Here is a 20843-nt window from a genome sequence, read left to right as displayed (position 1 = left end):
GACGGGAGACGGGTGCCGGCTGCCACACGGACGCGCGCCGCTGGAAGTAAAACTTAAATTGCGACAGCCGCCCTCAGGCTACGTGCACTCGAGGGGAGGGTGCAGGCAGAGGAAGGTGCAGCGGAAGCTTATGCGAGGCTGCAGCTGCAAAGCCGAGTGTAACGCGTGCAGACCCAGCAATGCAGCCGCGTGGCCTTAGGAAAAAAATTCTCTTCCTTCGTAACCCAGAAAGCCCAAGTCTGGGCGAGATAACCCTTCTGTTCATCAGTTAGATAAATAAAAAAAGAACCCATACAAGAAGGATTATGTTCCAGAAGGACCTGCCCTACATAGTATTGACCCTATAGAGGAAGAGTGCCACCCTCGCCGTGTCATTCCAATCCCCATTCCTTTGTTAAGGTGTAGCTGTCAGAGGCTGAGAGTATCTCTCAACCCATTTTCTAAACTTCCCAATGTAATCGGGACAGTAATTTTATGTAAGCCACTAGAAGTCAGCCTGGGCCTAGCCTTCTCAAGCTCATCGGTGCAGATTCCTCCTAGTACAGTAGAAGGTATCGGCACGACTTTGAAACCGAATTTAAAGAAGTGTTTCAATTAGAAATAAAAATTTCTTACTTATTTATACAATCCTCCATATTCCCGGGACAATACATTCCTCACATACAGATTTTTATTAAGCTTCTCACATGTAATTAAGCATATATACTACATTGGACATGCTAACAAGGTTGTCAGGAGCCAACTTTTTTTTTCCTCCAAACACCTGTAGTGGTTGAAGTTTCATGGATTTCACACAAATGTTTCAAAACTTGTTTCCAGTTCTAAGCACAGTGATAAAATACTTGCCAAAAGTTCTAACCGTATGACACCATGTGCCAGAAACATACAAAATATGAGAAATTTGAAGAGTACATCAGATAAAGCAACGCATAGGAGAACATCTTGTAAGAGCTGTGCTGCAGTATGACACTGTGCACCTCTCGAAATAGACTTCTGGGATCTTAAACAGGAATAGGGCTGCGAGTGGTACAAGCCTTTAACACATAAGAAAAATAAGACAGTGTAGCAGACGTCTTTGATGGTCAGCCTACAAGGGAAACAACGTTAGCATTTGACAGCAATTCTCTTGATGCCCAAAAAAGAACCACTTTTGTGCTCAGGCTTATTCTTACAGTCCATGCTTTGTTAGTGTAAATGTGACACCACCATGTGTGAATTAAGATTAATCTATTCACGACTGATCAAAAGTTCAGAAGGGTGTATCTTACCACATTAACATAATGTACAAAAAACAAGACTGAAAATGTCACTGTAACTGAACCAAACCAGCACTACTAAGCATTTTGCTTCCATTTGCGATGGTCAGAAGTTTCCTAGGTGGATAATCCACAAAAATCAGTAAGTTTTCAATGTTATGTATTACCCTATCCGCCTCTGTTGTATGAGGAACACACTCGTAAGACAGTACGTTCCTACCCATGTGTAATCCTGCTATGAATAACTTGTTTAAAGCCTGTTGAAGCAGAAGTCCTTTCTTTAGCTGGGAGTGATCCTCCTAGTCTGTCCCGTGCAGGCAACACTTAACCGAAATAATCACAAGGGAGTGAAGTAACAAGCTTCAGTTTGGCAGCAGCAGTGGATTCATAATGATTAAGTTAAGCGGTAGTTACAGATTCAAAAGAAATTATGTATCCACAGTATATGTACAGTATAATTAATTTCTCAAAAGAGGGTTTTTTTTCATTGCTATATTTTAAAGGTTGCCTTCAAATTACAGATAAGTCCTTTAAATGCTTGAAAGGCATAAAAATTCCCCTACCCACACAAAACCCCAATCAATGTATTTTAGTTTCAAAAATATTTTGAACCCACAAACAAGCTTGGTATCAGTTAATCTGGTAAAACAACTACGTGCTAAATAAAAGCACATCTGGTGGAAAGAGCGCAAAGAATGTTACAAGTGTGCTTAGTTTTTGCTTGCAGCATCTGGCAGTGGGTAGCAGGACAGAGGCAGGAATCTCAGTGGGTCTCCTCCTGTGTCTGTTCTGCAATAGTTTCTGTGGCACTGGCATTGGCAGCAGAGTTGAGAACTTCTCCGAAGTCTCCCCCGGCAGGTTTGCTTCCTCCAACTTTAGACTAGAACACAGACAGAACCTCAACATAAAATTGCAGTTATTTTGCATGCCAAACATGGTTAACTGGATAAAACGCAGTACCTCTGCATGAAAAAGGTTAATATCTCTTTTCAGCAGAGCAGCTTTTCCAGGACTGAGCTACCTCTACAATACTCCAAAGACAAGTCGTTAAGTGTCATGCAGAAAACAATCACCAGCAGCAGATTAACATAGCAGTCTCCCTTTGACTTTGAGATACACAAAGCATGCAGCAGCCCCGATTCCAGGGAGTCTGAAGGTTGACACACCCTCAGGTAAAAATGGATACAGGTCTGCAGCCTTTCAAGCCACTTAAGCTTTGACAGATTCAGAGTTAAAACTCGCTTCTGTATTGCTCAAGAAAGAACCTTGAACAGTTTTCAGTCTCAGCAGCAGTTCTGGAGATCTTCAGTGGAGCACAGCAACTATCTTACTTTCTCCAGGTAATGTGTTTGCCTTTTCATTTCCCTCTACAGTACATACCCTGTGGGAGGGCAGGAGTGTTAACGCCAGTTAGTTTGCAAGGGAATGCCTAGTTCCCCATGCTATCACTTTTGCATGCTTCTCATCCAACCCAGTGTGCCCACGAGAACAGTCAAATCTGGTTCCAGTTACATGTATTCGTTATTTTTAAAGTGATTTTTTACCTGGAGAAGCTATTAATGGTTGTTTCTAGCACTTGAGGCTTTTGTGAGTAAATTTAAATTAAGGGACAAAGACCTTGCATATTTTATGCCAGAAATAAGAGAAACATCCCAAGCTATGCTCCTGTGTAAGAAACTAGTCCTTAGGAAGGCATGGAAATAAAAGCCTAGAGCATTTTGGATACCTAATACCAGGTATGTTATACTAGCTGTTTGTGCAGGTTAGCTAGCTGTTAGTCCTTCTAGTTAAAGGCATCCTCCTGTAAGAGGTGCAGGAAGCCCATTTTTTATTCTCAAACCATTAGGCAAAGAAACCATTTCCACAGTACTTAAAAAGATGTCATCTAAGCACCTTCAACAGTTTATCGAAAACTAAAAAACAGGCTACCCAGAGTCCACTTAGTCTTTTCTCTGCATCCACAGCTCCACAATCACCAAGGCGTTTTAGTAATGCTTACCTTTAAGTTTTCAACTTTTTCCTCAAAGGATTTGAAAGTAGGAGAATTTCTAGGAAAATAAAACAAGGAACCACAGAATTAAAAACCTATCTGGTTAGTCTATAAATATCAGAAAACAAGCAGACAGTTGCTTTTTCCAACGTCAACATGAGTTTTGATCCACAGCTCCACAATCACCAAGGCGTTTTAGTAATGCTTACCTTTAAGTTTTCAACTTTTTCCTCAAAGGATTTGAAAGTAGGAGAATTTCTAGGAAAATAAAACAAGGAACCACAGAATTAAAAACCTATCTGGTTAGTCTATAAATATCAGAAAACAAGCAGACAGTTGCTTTTTCCAATGTCAACATGAGTTTTGTTTGGGGCTCTTTCCTTGTTTTAAGGGTAGCCTGAAAATAGTTTAGATCTGGATCTCCCCCAGTACTACAAAACTAAAATTCAAACACACTCAAGTTGCAGTTCATTTGTATCTTTGGCAACTAAGCATTGCCAGGCTCAGCGATAAGATCTTTCATCACAACATGGAAGGGAGAACTAGCAAGTATTTTAGGTTTAGGTTATTATTCCCAGTGATTTCAAACAGGTTTCTGGCTTAAAGGATTTGTTCAGAAAAGCTTAGTCATCATTTCTGGTTAGCCTAGTACATTATTGCTGAAGAAAGCTTGTCATCAGAGTTTTTTCACTTGCTATAGGAAAACTGGTTTAATTTAATAGGCTACGTGTTCAATTAACAAAACATGGTTCGCAGTGGCATTTTCTGCTTACATGTTAAATTCAAAGGAGACTCCCCCTTGCCTTTTAAGTGCTGGAGACAGCTGTGATTACAAATGATAAGTTCTGCATATGAAGAGCAGGAGAGCTTGGGATTTTCAATGCTGAGGGCCAGTATATTATTTATTAGGGTCAGAAGAGTGGCTTTAATGCTCCGACTAGTTGTCAGTGCCATTTGCAAATTTGTGCAATAGCTTGTACACCTTTTCTGCCTTTATGCAGGATGGAAAAAGCTTGCCTTCAGTGGACCAGGACTAAGGATTCGTAGCAGACTCAAAAAAAATTACTATATAAAGATGAAAGACAGGAGGTTTTTTTTCCAAAAGAGGTGTTAAACTTCCCTTCCCCCTTTGCTTGGTAATTGTGTAGGTCACCCACACTTAGCAGCACTCTTTCATTTGGGAAAGCACACAGTGACATATATATACCAAACCAGACTCTCTCAGGAGATGGAGGGACACATCTCCTTGCTCAGGAGATGGAGCAAGGGGAGAAAAAGGCAAGCACTCCAAGTCAGCAAGAGACTTTTTGTGAAACCACAGTATTTTTTACACACTTTCATTGTTCTAAAACAGATGCCAAGCTATTGCCTTTTAAACTTGGAATCATTTAGTAGCATTACATTTCTAACAGGCAGGGAAAAGTTGTTATGGTTGTCCAAACAGCAGGAAAGTGCACTTGGTCACATTCTAGATGTGAAATAACCACCACCATTAAGCAGAATAAAACAAAGTTTATCCTATATTTTAGTACAGGAAATCCATTACAAAATTGGGTGGGGTTTTTAGTTTTGTTTTCAATCTATGTTAGTTGACTTAAGTTCAATTTGACTTGATTCCACACATGAAAATAAATAAACCCAACAGCTGGATTATGCATACATTACCTCATAATAGGCATGCTAATTGAATGTTGTATGGAGCGTATACTAAATGCCAGCATTAAGAAAAAAGAAAGCAAGAAGTTAGTTTAAATGATAGACTGAGAAGAAATGGGTTTGGAGAGCTGACTTCTGGATACGATCTTTGGTAAATAGCCAAACAGTCTTATATAGTAACTGCTTGGTTTTGCTTTTTTAAATTGCTTAGCCATGCACATACACACAACACAGAGCAAAAGCTGCAACAACTTTTTTCCTTTTAGAAAGATTCAAGTGCCATGCTTGTTCATACATATTCTGCTTAGCTGCAACAGGCTGTCTACTCGTTAAGTTTCTCAAGCAATGAGAGACATGCTGCATTTACAGTTTTGACGATATCAAGTAGAAAGCGAACACTAAAGTCTTATCAATCAATTAATCTTCCTACTGAAAAAATTATTCCTACATTCAGAAGGCTTCCATTTCAATTCAGTGTAAGATTTCCATACTCATCAATACAAATTATCCACTCGTCAATATAGGTTATCTAGCGAGAGCAGTCACATCAATCTATATTCAAGGTCAGGTTTATGCTGGGGGCAGGGAGAAAGTCCTAGACTAAACCCTGTTCCAAAATTCATGGAGGATTTCTGTAACCTGCCAGTGTTGCTATACAGTTACTGTTTAGTGACAACACACACCTACTCCTAGAAGGTGACTGGATATAGGTTAAGAAGCTCCCAAATGATGCTGTCCTGACACACATCAATAATGTGTGGCCATGTTTCATCCCTTTCCCCAACCCCATTTCTGCTGTGTTTCATCTTCACGGATGGTTTGGCTTCCACAAGCTTTTCCAGAGCACACAGAAGCTGATTGTCTTCTGGAATGTAATTTATATTCCTCGCTCTGTGATGTGGATTACTACAAGTTCTGATCTTGCTATCTGCCAAGTTTTAGTACAGAACTAGGCTGATACTAACTAGTTCTCTTTGTCCAGTCGTGCTCAGCCACTTACCCTCACGCTGCAAGAAGTACCTCTCTGCAAGAAGTTTAAGGCTAAAGAGGGTGAAAGTTACCTTCTTTTCCCCATATATATTTACAATCTGTAGACCTGCTCACACTGAAAAGCAACAACCTACGGTGCATTGCAGATCTTTTAACAAGTGTCTAGGGAAGTTTAGTTTAATCTCATAGAGGTCATTTAATGGAAGAAACTATTCGTATATTCCTGAAGGATTTACTTGCTGTCGTACAATACACTTACATATACTCAGTATCCATTTTGTAAAACGTCACCATAAGATGGTATATAGTTTTATCACAGAATGATCTGGTTTGCAAGAGAACTGGATTAGATAAGCGCAGTTAATTTTTTTTAACATCAAATCACCTGTTCTTCAAGTACTGCAAAGAAGCACGATTAAGCCTTGAAAAGCTTTACAAAGAAGAGAACTTGTATTTCTTTTCACAAATGACAGAATGCCACATCAAAGCACTCACTCAACTAGACCATCAAGTTTGAAGAAGAGAAGCCCTTTTTACAATGCTCACAAGCAAACCCTACCTTTAAAAAAAAAATAAAACCAAAAAAGGCACAATAAGTTGCCCTCCAGCTTTCCATGTATTTTGTACTGCATTAAAAGCTTTCTTATCCTTTACACGATTATTTTTATAGCTACTACATTGCCTCACATTTCAAAAATGCACAAGGAGGTATGCCAGAGTCCCTGCCTGGAAAACTTGGGCTTAAGAGTGCATAAGCACTAGTTATTTGCTTTTGTTAATAGTTAGGTTTCCAGCTGATATATGATGATCCATGAGTCCATGATCATATCAGATTTCCAAAGCAAGCAAAGAAAGTTATTCCGCAATCTCAGAACAGGGCAAAGATGAGGACTTCTGCTCCATAATATGGATGCAGTGGAAGAGGAGCTAAGTGCAAAATCATGATTGCTCAGGAAGTTTGCCCAGAGCTACATCCTGGTACTACTGCTGTTTTGCACATAATACTGATGTTGCCTACACAAGGATGGCTAGCTCATCAAAAGTTCAAGACGTTCTTATAAAGGAGAATAAAGGTATTAAGAGAAACCTAAGAAGGAACAGAGTTCATTTTCAGAATAACAAAAAGCAGAAGAAACAAACACGAAAAGGAAGCAATGATGCACTGACTTCGCACTACCAGTCCTCTCTCTTCCTTTCTATTTCAGTACTTTCCAAGTTTACAGCTCCACCAGCTGCCTTATTCCCATTCATAACTCCCTCCAAAATCACTTTGCTGTGCAAGAATGAAGACCTGCATGTGATGTTTGCTGCATGGAACATGTGGAAATAGTCCAACACAGAAGAAATCATGCCATTACAGCTGAGAAGTCCCTAAGCAAAAACAGTACAAGAAAAGCAAAGCAATGCATATTCATTATTTGTTCAAGTAAGTATCAGGCCCATCAATTCTCATTTCCAGGAAAGAACTTGGGCATCTAAAACTTTCTAAAGTTCAGACTTGTGCAGTCTTAAAAGTAGACACCACTTGAGTAGTCACATAACCCTGGGACCTGAATTCACTGGTTGAATCCCTGATGAACTTAGTCCTCATGAAAGCAAAAAACTCAAAAGGTTTTTAATCTTCTGTTTAAGTGCAACTAAGATATTGAACAGCACTAATTCTTCCCACTTTTTTTTTTTTTAAACCCAGCTGCTCCTGAATTTGTAACTATACCTTGAATTTCCATTGCCATGATTCTCCCTGAGAAGCACACCAACAGTGTGGACTCCTCTGGCCCTGTTACATTCCCTCCCAGTGGCCCAGTTCCTGATAGAGAGTACTCAAGACCCACGTAGCCACTAACTTGAGTAATTAGCACACTCTTCTTCTAAGGTACTAAATTCCTGAAGCCAGAAGAGAGCTATGAGTCTGTGCTTGTCTTTGTCAAATGCAATAGTCTAATACTAGTAAGGGAACACCATAGCCTTAAGGAAGAAAGGTGAACCCTGTTAAGTGAGTAGCAGAGCTCTGCATCCAAAAGGTATAGAGACATCTTCCAGGCTTCCTTTGTCTCACTGAGGCTAAAGGGGAGGTATTTCAGACAGGCTTGCTATTCTTATACTTGAGCAAACTGAGCTCACTTCAGAATCTGAGTTCTGATAGCATGCTGTGCCGCTGCCCATCTCCTCCCAGGCACTGCCCCTGAGGCTATAGCTCCTAGTTAGTATTCTAGGAGCCAGATCCCTACAACTTTATAGAGATCCTACTGCTGTCTTTAGCTACTTAATTGGGAGAGTACAGAAAAGATGAAGCCAGACTCAGAGGTGTGCATAGATGGGATGAGAGGCAACAGACAGAAGTTGCTACACAGGAATTTTAACAACTGAAAACTTAACATTGAGTATTTGCTTAGACTAGGCAGATAAAAAGCAATGCAGACACGATAACTGCAATACTCAGTGTCTGGAGCTGCTAAAGTAATCAACTCAAAGACAAGGACTGTTTCACCGGACAAACGATGAACAGAGAATGCATAAACTATTTTACATTTAGACTCTAGTGATTTGATTAGAGTCACAATGCTAAACAGCCATTGTAATAGACACAAAAAAGGGGAAATTTCTACTCTGTCAAGGCACAAACACTGTACAGACAAAGAGAAGGAGAAATTCTGCATGCCATTGACCTCAAAACCATATTCTGTCTCTTTACAAAAAAACTTGCAGAATCATTTTAACAGATTCCTTTCTTACAAGGAAGAGAGATTAATTGATTATTATGTATTCTGAAGAGTTAATGTTCTGGGATAGTTACCAGGTGAACATGAAGAAACATCTTCCCTGACATTAAAAGAGCTTCAGTTTTACATTAACTAACACTGGAGAAAAAAAAAAATACCTTCTACAGACAAAACTTATTTAAAGATTTTAATGGAGACAGTCTGACTACATGCTTAGTTTCAGAAACAATTCTTGTGCCCACCTTACCTAAAGGAATGTGAAAATGCCTGTAGTCTGCACAATGCCAGAGTAAGCATTAAAGAGAGAAAGGAAGTTCTGATAAATCTGAAGAAAAATATGTAACTGCTGCACCTCAAAGTGTTTTCTCACTAGACTTCAAAAAGCAAGAAAGAGGTTAATGGCAGCACTTTAAAACAGAGGGCTGATTTTATTATACTGCTTTCCAAGGCAGCAATATTCTGTTAGAATGTATGAATTTTTGTTTGTCCAATAATTGAAAAATAAGTTTGATCCATTATTCACAACAGATTACAAGCAGAGATGAATAGTTGAACATATTCCACTAGTAAAAATTATATAATCAAAGAATTGTAAGCTAAGCATATGACTGGATTGCATCCAGGAAGAGTTTTGCATACAGCTCACAATAGCGCTAAAAATGACCACCAAACTTACCTAATTTGCATGAAGGTCTGTGTCATTTGACACAAAGTCAAAGTATGTTGTATGCCAATATTTAAGAATTAAAAAGTGCCAATAGGCTATTAAAAAGGTAATAAAATCAAGCCACTGCTATGAGGTAGAACAGCTTACAAAGAAATAAAACACACCTGAAAGGAGTCCACACACAAGTTCTGTCACACACACAAGACAAAAAAAAAAAAACGAAAAAAACCCAACTACCAAACCAAACCACAAACAGTTAAAGACATTAGTTGTTTAAATGTAGTATTCCACAAGCTGAGAAAGTCAGAGAACAGAAATGACGATGCTATGTGCATCACACAGAGGCAGGCAGAGACACTGCCACCTGCAATCCTACCAGAAAAATAAGAGCAGCAGTGGAGGTAATAGCATACATTACTTCTCTTGCATATATAAAACACACACCACAGAACTCTTCTGCATTAGTGAGGACATACAAGCAGATTTTGCAGCAAGTCGCTCAGCTCTCCTAAAACAGATGCTGAGGGTTCTTGACACATTAACTTTTAGAAGTGCTAGGTACGTTAACAGCATAAATTTCTTTCAGTGATTACCTGCTTAAATCAAAAATGCAACTACTTGGGAAAAGCTAAAGAAACCTACCTGACATCTTCAAACTTCTTGGTTATGACTGAACCAACAGATGAAAAAGCAGCAGAAGCCTTCTGTCCAGCCTGAGACAGGGTTTCTGATGTTTTCTTGTATCTGTGTTCAAACAAAATTAAGTCTGTAGTTATTTTAATAGAACACATAAGGAACCTTTTCGTGTATGTAAATTTGTATCAAACCCAGAGATATACTTCAACTTTGGGGTCAAATGAACAAGCTACCTAAAGAGATTATTTTGACCCACTGCAGTCCCTTCTGGCTACAGCATCTCTGCCACCTCAGACTTCCCATCAGGTTCACCAACATGCACCTACTACCCCACCTGCAGAACAGATGCTATCTGCTATTGTAGGACTTTAAAAAAAATTTTTAAAAAACCCCAACCAAACAAAACCAAAAAACCCCAAGGAAACACCACCATGCACACACACTGAAAAAGAACAGAGGTCTATTTTTTGTGCCAAGCATCTCAAATCTTGTACTGAATGGTTTTGTCAGTAAACTTCACCATAAAAAGTTTGAGGTACATCCTCTTACATTCTGTGTAGTCATTAATTGCAGAAGGCAGTTCACTCTAGACCTTAAGCTAACAGCTGTGTTTGGCAAGAATGTTAACTATGACTTCGCACTCTTCCTGCATGAGCTCAGTTTACAACAATTTTTCAGGCTGGAAAAGAAGGGTATTCTGTTGGACTTAGGACACCTTGGTATCTCAGTAATGGTATCTCAGATCTGTCAGACAAAAAGTGTATTAGAATCACCCATATTATGGTCAATCATTCTTATTTTGCATGAGATGATATGGCTAATAGTGGCATTCTTTAAAGAAATCTATGACGATTTATCCAGGTAAGTTTTAGTGCAACTTAACTTTGCGTTATCTACACTCATCTCATTTCACAAGAACAGAGGGTTTAGACATGACACAAGAACTACACAGTTTTCACCTCAACAGCTGAGACAATCATCGTGAACTGGTACATACGCTGTGGTTGATGTAACATCTTGCCAGCTTTTGGTAATGTTCTGCCTTAGTTCCTGTAATGAGTTAATTCCCAGCTTTCTCTTGATTTCTGCTAGATGCTTCTCTTTGGCAGCTAGCACTTGTGAGAGCGTCTGAATTTCCTCTTCCACCTGTGGCAGCAGAGTTGATGAGAGGTAAGTTAACAAGTGATATACCCAGCCATTAACTATGTATTTATTAAAACATCTACTAGGCATCAGTAACGGGAGGGCTAACAGGTTTTTAACATTGCCTCATAGTTGTTTCTAAACACTAAAAGGGAAATCCAGCATAGTCTACAACAAGAGCTAGTGAGAAAGTAATCTACCTGCAGCTAGCTCTGTTACTGGAATATGCACAAGGAAGTTGGTAACTAGAAGACTGTATAGTTAGGAATCATTACCTTTAGACAACATTAGCCTATGTGAAGCTTGAAGATTAGTCAAACCTGGGACAATCGCCAAGCCTGAATTCTCCTTCCATGTCAGAAGAGATACCAATGTATGACCAGTATCACGAAGTTCAGAGCATGTCTGATCCATACACAAGTTTTGTCTCCTTGCTTGAACAGAAAGGTTCTTTTGTGGCTTAAGCCAGCAACTGCAGGCTGGATCCAGCCACAGGAGTGCCTTCCCCAGAGAGGGAGTGGAAATGGTGGCAGACTGAGCAGTTTAAAAAAAAAATCAAACCAAAAAACCACAACAAAAACACAGCACCTGTTCAGCAACTAGGAAACTGTATTGTTTGTATACTTCCTTCTTTACACAAATGGTCACTTAAGCCTCCCACAGAAGCATTACCAGATCACAATCAGAGATGTCAAACAGTTTTACGATGCCATTCTGTGGGCTAATACAGATGTGACAGAGGCACTAAGGCCATATGTACAAAGGCAAAGGTATATATCCAACCCTACCTCCTCATCCAGACTGGACCACCCTACTTTAGAGTATCAAGGCTGCCCATTCATTTAAGCTCCTTTGAGGAAATGCCAAGATCTTCAATGCACCTTTGTTTTGGATACCTGTCTGAAGTCCAGCGTGATGTACCCTAGCAGGACCAGATATCCCTCACCATCTTCAGCTGATTGGTTTGGCATGAAATAATACTCAGGACTAACAAAAACCAAGACTGCATTAAATGTGCTTATTTCACAGCTAACCTTCATTTGCCAACCTTACACTTAAGTTAGTGTCTTTTATTAGGGTCCTAAAGTCACATAGAGCTACAAAAGAAAAAAGACCAGCAACTCAATAAAGCTTGACTTTGACGACTTTTGAAATGCATGTATCAGGCTTGAATATTTGACTGTCCTTCGAAGAGTGCTACTTTAACTCAGTCTTAAAAAAATTTCTGCTACATGAACTATGGACAAGAATAGTTACATGGTTAGACATTAGCAAAACAGTGTCTACATGGATATTACTATGAAGCATCCTTCATGAAAACAACAGCTTTAGTTACTCCACACCAGTTGAGACAATACTTGGTTTTGGCTTCCAACCATGTTCTCTTTGACAGCTTATTTACCCCCTTCTCGCTTGAGGAAAAAAAGGGTTAGGCATTTATGCATCTTGGTTTAAGATCTGTACACTCAGCACTTCTAGCTTAATTCCCAATAGCTAGAACTGGCTGTTCTTTTCTCCTTGACACCTTTCCTTTCCCTCCCCGCAATACACAGGAGTGCCGTACCCGGCTTTAGACACTCACAGAATAAATATGCAAAGCATGAACTGTATGTTCAAAGACAGCATTATCCCAGATTTTCATTCTCAAAACCAGTTTAAGAGCTATTTGCAAGAGATTTACCTTAACAAGCTCTTTTCTTAGCTCATCCTGTTCTTCTTCTGAGAGTGTTTCTGCCATACCAACTGTAGCAGCAGCATCCTCTCCAACCTCAGGTATAGAGTCACTTCTCAGCAGCCCTTGAGGTGAATAAACCATTAAAAGTCAGATCATCACATGTCTGCCAGATAGCAGCTAACGTTAATATACAGCCCTTTTGTGCCAGTGCACAAAGAAAACTGATGAGAGAACACCAAAGTCACACTCCCCGAGTCCTGTGGCATACAGGAAACCAGAGGCATTTTACTGGCTGTTTCGTTCTATCAAGTTGTATTAAAGCTCAGTAATTGCAACTGCTGCTATAATAGGAGACTGGAAACATGTTGAGAACAACGCATCCCACTACTATGATAGAAACCAAGGCGCAGAATGCTACATCCCAACCAGTGGTTCCTATACAACCTCTGCCCAGGAGTCCATGCGCTCTCTGCTCTCACTCAAGAGGCACAGAAACTCTAGAAGCGCTGGAGGAGCTCAAGACCAATGCAGAGCCTCCCTCCCTCCCTGCTCTCTGGATCAGATTAAAAAAATGCCTATTCTCAGCACACTAGGAGTGGTCACAGCAACAAGCAAGCTCAGCAACAGCAGAGAAAAGGGTTACACTGGAAGTACGAACTCTTCCCCCATACCCTGCTCAACCTCTCTGTCCCTAGAACTGGAACCACTGTGGCTAGAAAGTCACAGATATTGTGGAACTAGAAGTAAGCTGCTGTTTTGCGCCTGGACATTAAGACAGATGAGAAGCCCGGAGAAGGAGCTTAGGAACAAAAAGCCATCACTCCAAACAAAGTAGTGGAGTGCTTAGAAGGGACTGATGAGGATGTGCATCCACTCACACTGCTGCCTCTTCCCCTTCCAATCCAGAAACCAAAACTCTGCCAAATTCCTCTGTATGAATCCCAAACATCCCTACAGTCTTCCTCAACTCGAGGGTAGGAAGGCTCTGCAGAGGGACCTGGACAGGCTGGATCGATGGGCCCAGGCCAACTGTATGAGGTTCAACAAGGCCAAGTGCCGGGTCCTGCACTTCGGCCACAACAACCCCATGCAGCGCTACAGGCTTGGGGAAGAGTGGCTGGAAAGCTGCCTGGCGGAAAAGGACCTGGGAGTGCTGGTTGACAGCCGGCTGAACATGAGCCAGCAGTGTGCCCAGGCGGCCAAGAAGGCCAATGGCATCCTGGCCTGTATCAGAACTAGTGTGGCCAGCAGGAGTAGGGAAGTGATCGTGCCCCTGTACTCGGCCCTGGTGAGGCCGCACCACGAATACTGTGTTCAGTTTTGGGCCCCTCACTACAAGAAGGACGTTGAGGTGCTGGAGCGTGTCCAGAGAAGGGCAACGAAGCTGGTGAAGGGTCTGGAGAACAAGTCTTATGAGGAGCGGCTGAGGGAACTGGGACTGTTTAGCCTGGAGAAAAGGAGGCTGAGGGGAGACCTCATCGCTCTCTGCAACTACCTGAGAGGAGGTTGTAGCGAGGTGGGTGTTGGTCTCTTCTCCCAAGTAACTAGCAATAGGATGAGAGGAAATGCCCTCAAGTTGTGCCAGGGGAGGTTTAGATTGGACGGGAGGAAAAATGTCTTTACTGAAAGAGTGGTTAAACATTGGAAGAGGCTGCCCAGGGAAGTGGTTGAGTCCCCATCCCTGGAGGTATTTAAAAGATGTGTAGATGAGGTGCTTAGGGACATGGTTTAGTGGGCATGGTGGTGTTGGGTAGATGGTTGGACTCGATCTTAGAGGTCTTTTCCAACCTTAATGATTCTATGATTCTATTCTATAACTTTTGCCTTCACAGCTTCAGGGAAAGGCAGGAGAACGATATTATTTGTATTGCTACGATGCACTCACTTTAAAGATTCATTTATTCTTAGTCCTTAGTGCTTGCAGTAAGATCACTTCAAACACCTTTTAATGCAACAAACAGATTTTCCAGCAAAAGATTTCCCATTTTGCATCTTTGTAGCTGACATTCAAACATACCGTTTGCCAGAATTAAGGAATCCTGTCCTAATTTGCAAAGAGACCAGTTTGCAGAGAGACTGCATGCTGGAATGGTTGTAGATTCCCAGAACTCATTCTCTATCCAAGAGGTAAAATAGCTTTATAGATAGTAAAAAAGAAATGAAATAAAAATCTAAAATAGAAGAAAAAAAAACAGGATTGTTTGTTTGTTAAGGAGAGAGGGTAAGAGTGTGTGTGTGTGTATGTGTATATATATACACATATATATATAATTCAGTCAAGTTGAGGACATTAAGTAATGTTCCCTTACTAGTCACTATAGTAATTAACTAGATAAAACTCCATCCTCATTTCAGCAGCTTCTGATGGCACTCCATACTACCATTTGGTCTGGGAATCCAAAAACTCATTAATGTGCAATGAGACCACCACTATGATTTTGTGGTGAGGCTTGATGTCGAATAGCTACATCACAATTAACTGAAAAGTCAGGGGAAAAAAAGATTCTGCAAGTCTGTAACTAGTTGTAGGTATTCTATGAAACATGCTCCTAGCAGCTGTCAAGCCTAAGAAGAGGCCTTGTTCTTAATCAAGTTACTGAACTCAGGTAAAGCTCAATTCCACAAATTCTTTCCAAAACAGTATGTTTTCTGCCTGTATTTGTGTCCAGAACACTTGTCCTCTAGAAGCACCCTGCTACATGGGCAGAACATTTGTAAATGGTAAGTTACCACAGAGTACACTGAGAAGGAAGCATACAGAAAGCAACTGAAATCCCATTCTGCATTTATTTATGAAATCTATACCATGTTTTCCCCAGAGATTTGCATCTGTCTTCTACACAAACATAATGGAGATCCTACAGGTTTCCCTATACACTATTTTCTGGCAGAAATCTGGGGCAGGAAAAAAGTTCGAGTCTAATGCCCAAACCAAAGCACAGCACTACAGCACCAAAAAAAAAAAAAGATTACGGCTCATGTCTTACAATCAGATAATTTTTGTTTTATACATCAACGTATTTCCTTTTCTTAACATCAAATGGTTAAGAACACCATACCTTTTTATCAAATTGCTATTTATCCTATTAATTACATATGCCAATACCGAAGGAAAACTAAATTTAAACTGCATTTTCCCCTGACACTCTATGACCCCTAGTACATTGGCCTCCGACTCCTGACCTTGTTCTCCGTCTGCAGGCCCTTCAGGGACTACAGAGCTTGCTGTTGCAAAAGCCATTTCAGAAAGTTTGCAAGTACCAAAGACCACGCTGACTCCAAGAGCATTAGCACATCCAGCCAAAAGTCTCTTCAATCTAGTTATGAAGAGTCATCTGGATTATCTCACCAAAAATAGATCAAGTGAATCCAGCAGTAGGAAAACGTGCTGGATTGTCTCCCGCAGCAATAGCTTCTGTTTTGGAAATGTACCTTCTCTTTGGAAAACCAGTGTTTTAAGGGAGTTTGTGCTGCTTGTTGCCTACATTGAACTTAAGACACAATGCTAAGAAGCAAGGGAATGATCTCTCCTCCCTTCCCATTTCTAGATCTTTTAGGAAGACAGGAAGTCACTGCTACTCAGTAGTCTATACCTCACCCTGTACATCTAACCATGCCTTCCTTTCCTCTCCTTGCCTTCTGCCCCCCTCCCATTTGTTACTTTTTCGTTAGCTCCATTTAAAGTATGCAAACACCTTCCCATCAGTCCTTCTTCTGGCACCTCCCCTCTCATCCCCTGTTACTGTTCACCACTCTGCTCGCTTTGCTCCCATTCCTCAGTTCACTTCAATACTTGCAGGACAGAGGGTTCATCTGTACTATGGGAAGGCCGTGCTGGGCAGCCTGTCCAAGAGGCAGTTGTCTACACAGATGATAACCCACAGACCTCCACAATAGTGTGGCTACAACCCAAATATACCCCATAAACTAGGGTTGACAGACAGTAAGATCCTGGCTTTGAGCAAGCTTTGCAACAACAGGTGCACAGCCCACCTTAGATATTTTTGTGGAGTGCGAGGCAAGAAACCAGGGAAATAGCAGTCAGCCAACAGATGGAAATACTTCAGCTCAATCTGTTATTAAGAGAGCATTTCTCACTTGTGGTCTTCTCTGTTCACCAGCAGAACTGTTGTTATTGGGTTCCAACTTGTTACCTTTTGTTAGTTCTCTTGCATCTTTAGAGTTGCAAAGGACTTAAAATTCAGCTGTTTAGTACTCCGATTGCTATAACTGAGCTTAGCTGAGCATTTCACATCTCAAACTCTTAAACAGAGTAAAAATTCTATTGGGGAAAAAAATTGGGAAGACTTATCTAGTATTGGGAAAACTTACCTAGTTTTAACATCAGTTTTTAGGTATCTGTATTTCTAAGATTAACTTCTTATCCCAGCAGTTTATTAGATCTACTTAATGAACCAAATAAAGACATGAACAAGTTAGTTGATTAGGACTCCACAGATCACGTTCAGGGAAACAGCATTTAAGTCCCTATTACTCTGCCGGGGTAGGCAAAGCATTAGAGTCATTCAATTTACACTCAGGTTTTCTGGTTTGGGGTTTGCTTTGGTTGGTTTCAATCCAAGTTTGTGTTCTATTTTGACCAGAAGTTTCTACCTCTTTCTGGCCTGAATTCAGAGATTAGCAGCAAACATTAGCAGTTTAAGGAAGTACTGGTCATTTCAGATGAGCAGCCTTTGGGGGAGGGAGGGAAGGTTAGCCTTCACAAAGCTTTATCTTTAGACAAACATATTCTGTGTCAGACACTCAGAATGAGCATTTTGGCTATCACTATACAGTTGGCAAAGCTGAAGAAAAAAGGCACTTGTTAGAATTCAGGAGAACAAGCTGTTACAAGATTATAAGATCACTCCAACATTTGAGTAATGTACAGTGCTACAGAGGATATTTATTTTGCAATATATAAGAAAAATAAAATTTAAGTGCTTCCCATTTATCTCAGTGAAAAAGCCGAAGCAAGACATATTTCTTCAACTTGGCAGAGAAAGTTCTTGGGCTTCTCCCAAACACTAATCATATATTCATTCAAAGTGAATGAAAAAGGAAAAAAAGCCCAGCAAAGGTTGGTGCTTATGGTGATGCATCACCACCAAATACAAAGGACTGCTCCCCCCCCTTTAGAAGAGGTGGGACATGTAGTAATTGCAGAAGTGAAAGCTGACCACTGTTCCCCAGAGGCCTCTAGCTCATCAAGTTCACAGAGGGGTTTTAGTTCACACAGAGGTGCCTCAAGGGATGCACATTTCTTTAAGATTTTAAAGAATGAGCCCATCAAAAAAAAGTGAGCACCTTTGTAACTTTGCTTTGTCACACCTGAAGGAGGGCTAAGATTTCTATATTTTTAATTACTCTGGAAGATCACGTCCGGCAGCACAGAATGGAAAGGAAAGGTGATAAAACCAGACTAGGATGTGTTGGGAGGCACGGCTGCAGGTGTTCTGTACAACAGTTCACCAGCTAGAAAGTAGTAGGGTTAAGCACTAGACGGATGCCACTGCAGCACAGCACGCAACAGCCACTTCCTCAGGGGAGCACAAGTACAGTTAGTATCTGCAGGTGTAAGATTTACAGCATTTTAAATGCTAGGTGGAACAAAGTAAAGGTTTTAGGGGGCATTTTCATTAATTGGTGGTATTTTCAGTACTAAGGCAAGAGCCTTCTGTACTAAGGTAAGAGATGATGGACTATCCAGAGCTCTGAAGTCATACTGAGTATGCAATTCCTACCTCCCCCAAAAAAAAAAGCTAATAATCAAACTAGGCCAATTACTCCAATCTTGCAGAAGCTACCCTTTTGTTCCTAGGTTTTTTGCTCACTTTGTTTTCCCTCAAACTGCCTTTCTACTGAATTAAGAAATAACAAATAAGGTAAAGCTGGTAAATGCATAGTACGTGAGATATTACCTAAATGACACACCAAAGCTAATAAACTACCACAGTTAACAGCAGGTCAACTTTTACCTTCATTTATACCTGCATTTCAGCCAAATTTTATTGATTCTTAATTTGATAAGTTCCTTTTTACAGATATTAATCACTAAGCTTTCCATGCAGAGGTTTTGAAAGAGAAGGAAGTTACCAGACTTTGCCAGTGTAGGTGATCCAGGTGGAGAAAGGTTTATGCTAGGCGACAGGTAAAGATAGTTTCTGTTCACTCCAGCATTGAAATCGAAGGGTGATTTGTAATCATCATACAGATCCATGCCAGAAAATTCAGAGTGTGCAGCCGTCCTCTTCTTCCACCAAAGCATTCATCTTCACTTTCTGGGGCAACCCGGACAGCAGGATTCAGAAACCCTCTGTTTCTTCACATGACACTCACTGTACCTCCTCATAAAATTCAGCGCTCTTACACCTCAGTTAGATTTGATAGAGCCATCTAGCAAGTGATTTCTTAGCCATCTCGTAGCTGCTGCTGTTTACATGGCACGAAGTTAAGTTCCTGTAAATTTATAACCAGGGCTGGACTTAACAGACCGTTCCTTTAACAAACATTCACAGCGCACCATTCATGGCTTCTGGAAGAGCCTTGGTCCTCTGCAGAATTGCATCAAGAATTTTCAATCATTTAAATAAAAAAAGGTCAGCTGACTGCAGCTACACCAGGATATCCTTAATCTTCTAGGACACAAAAGGATTACTAGCCGTAATCTATCCTATATACCATCTGTGTAGGACTTTTTCCTCTGATTAATGGAAAATTCTACGTGCATAACTATTTCTCCAGCTGCTTCCACCACTGTAATAACCAGCAGCCAGAACACAGTCCCTGCTGCCCAGGTATCACACTGTAGTGTGAGCTCAGTATAGGAGAAAGCAGCACTCATCTCTGAAGGCTATGCTATAACCACCACCTAGGTTTTTTTAATGAATGTGCTATTGTGCATTATGATTTTTGCCCATGAGGCTAAACATATCTGGGTATGAGGCGTTTTGGGGTTTGTTTTGTTTTTTAAAAACGATTATTGAAGTGCACTGCCCTATGTCCTTCGTGCTTCAGCCAGTGTCATTTAGAGAGCCAGTTATACCAGGAACTGGTAACACTGGAATGCATTGTCCTGATGAAATGTACTTATGTTTTGACACGTATACCATAAAGAAAGATCAACTTACATAAGCCATCTGACTTCATGCTGGGGGTATAAGGTTTAGCCCAGAGAAGCAGAAGTGCTTCTTACCTAAAAGAGGCACTCAGCCCAGTTTTGCAGTGCTTCACTACATTTTTTTTTTTCTTCCTTCCAAGGTCAGCTTCTTTCACTGAAAAAACAAGCTGACTAGCAGTGTAGATCACCTTCACAGCTGAGCAACAATTTCCTCCCAACCCCACACCTTCACCTGGGCTCTTCACTGCAGCCTGCACACAGAGGAGCATAATCAAATGTAAGTTAATCTTTTCCTCCACCGTAAGAGTGATGTTTTAAGACAGAGCTGATCAGAGATATTACACCACCCTCTGCTCAAAGCCATAGAAGTGAAGGAGCCTTGCAGCATACCCAAGTCAAGCCTGGGCAATGTATTCCCTGGGGATACGAGAAGGAAGCGTACCACTTCTGAAGTTTTAACTTCCCATTTCCACTGCAGTCAGCAGGCACAGGAACAGACCCTCCAGCTAAGTAAAGAGCAGTTCCTTTAGGCTGCAGACCCACATTGGCTTCTGGTGCAGACTACCTGCAGGTTCATAACAATGAGAGTGCTGGAGCCTGAAACACAGGTCTCTGCTATTTTCCGAACCCACTGAAAAGAAGAAAATATAATGCCCCTCTGCATTTCTGACATCTGGCTGTGGCATCTGCCAGAAATACTGCAAAGTTCACCTGACAAAGGTCAAAGCTTTGGTCACAGATTCTAGTTAAACCATCCAGAGGCAGCAGAGAACTGTAACACAGCTGCAGTAGTAATATACTCTCTATTAACCAAGCACGCTAATATGAATAGCTACCGATTCTGCTTTGCAGCCTTCCCTCGTGTAATGAGCTCAGCAGACAGGGACTGCCTTCTGTACAAAAGGCTCAGGCAGTAGTTGTACTAACTGGATTAGGCAAAATGACAAGTTACCAGATGTAGTACACTGGAAGAGCTGGGTGTTTTCTACC

At 40.8% G+C, this 20843-nt stretch overlaps 1 protein-coding gene across 3 annotated transcripts; it reads right to left on the bottom strand.

Moving 5' to 3' along the window:
- Positions 1 to 678: 678 nt before the first annotated feature.
- TPD52 (tumor protein D52) lies at positions 679 to 19001 on the bottom strand. 3 transcript variants are annotated; one of them, XM_009272382.2, is made up of 8 exons: positions 18830 to 19001; positions 12740 to 12855; positions 10913 to 11061; positions 9922 to 10023; positions 8860 to 8886; positions 4912 to 4953; positions 3456 to 3504; positions 679 to 2136 (listed from the first exon to the last, which is right to left on the bottom strand). In XM_009272382.2, the coding sequence occupies exons 1-8, from the start codon at positions 18999 to 19001 to the stop codon at positions 2020 to 2022; spliced, it is 774 nt and encodes a 257-aa protein (XP_009270657.2). In that variant the 3' UTR covers positions 679 to 2019. The 3 variants fall into 3 exon arrangements, with proteins under 3 accessions (XP_009270657.2, XP_009270655.2, XP_009270656.1); XM_009272380.2 differs by lacking the exon at positions 8860 to 8886 and having other exon boundaries at positions 18830 to 18953; XM_009272381.2 differs by lacking the exons at positions 4912 to 4953; positions 8860 to 8886.
- Between the last annotated feature and the right edge of the window lie 1842 nt (positions 19002 to 20843).

Source organism: Aptenodytes forsteri, unplaced genomic scaffold (genome assembly GCF_000699145.1).
Source record: "Aptenodytes forsteri isolate BGI_AS27 unplaced genomic scaffold, ASM69914v1 Scaffold206, whole genome shotgun sequence".
In the NCBI taxonomy this organism is placed as follows: domain Eukaryota; kingdom Metazoa; phylum Chordata; class Aves; order Sphenisciformes; family Spheniscidae; genus Aptenodytes; species Aptenodytes forsteri.
This window is presented reverse-complemented; position numbering and strand designations above follow the sequence as displayed.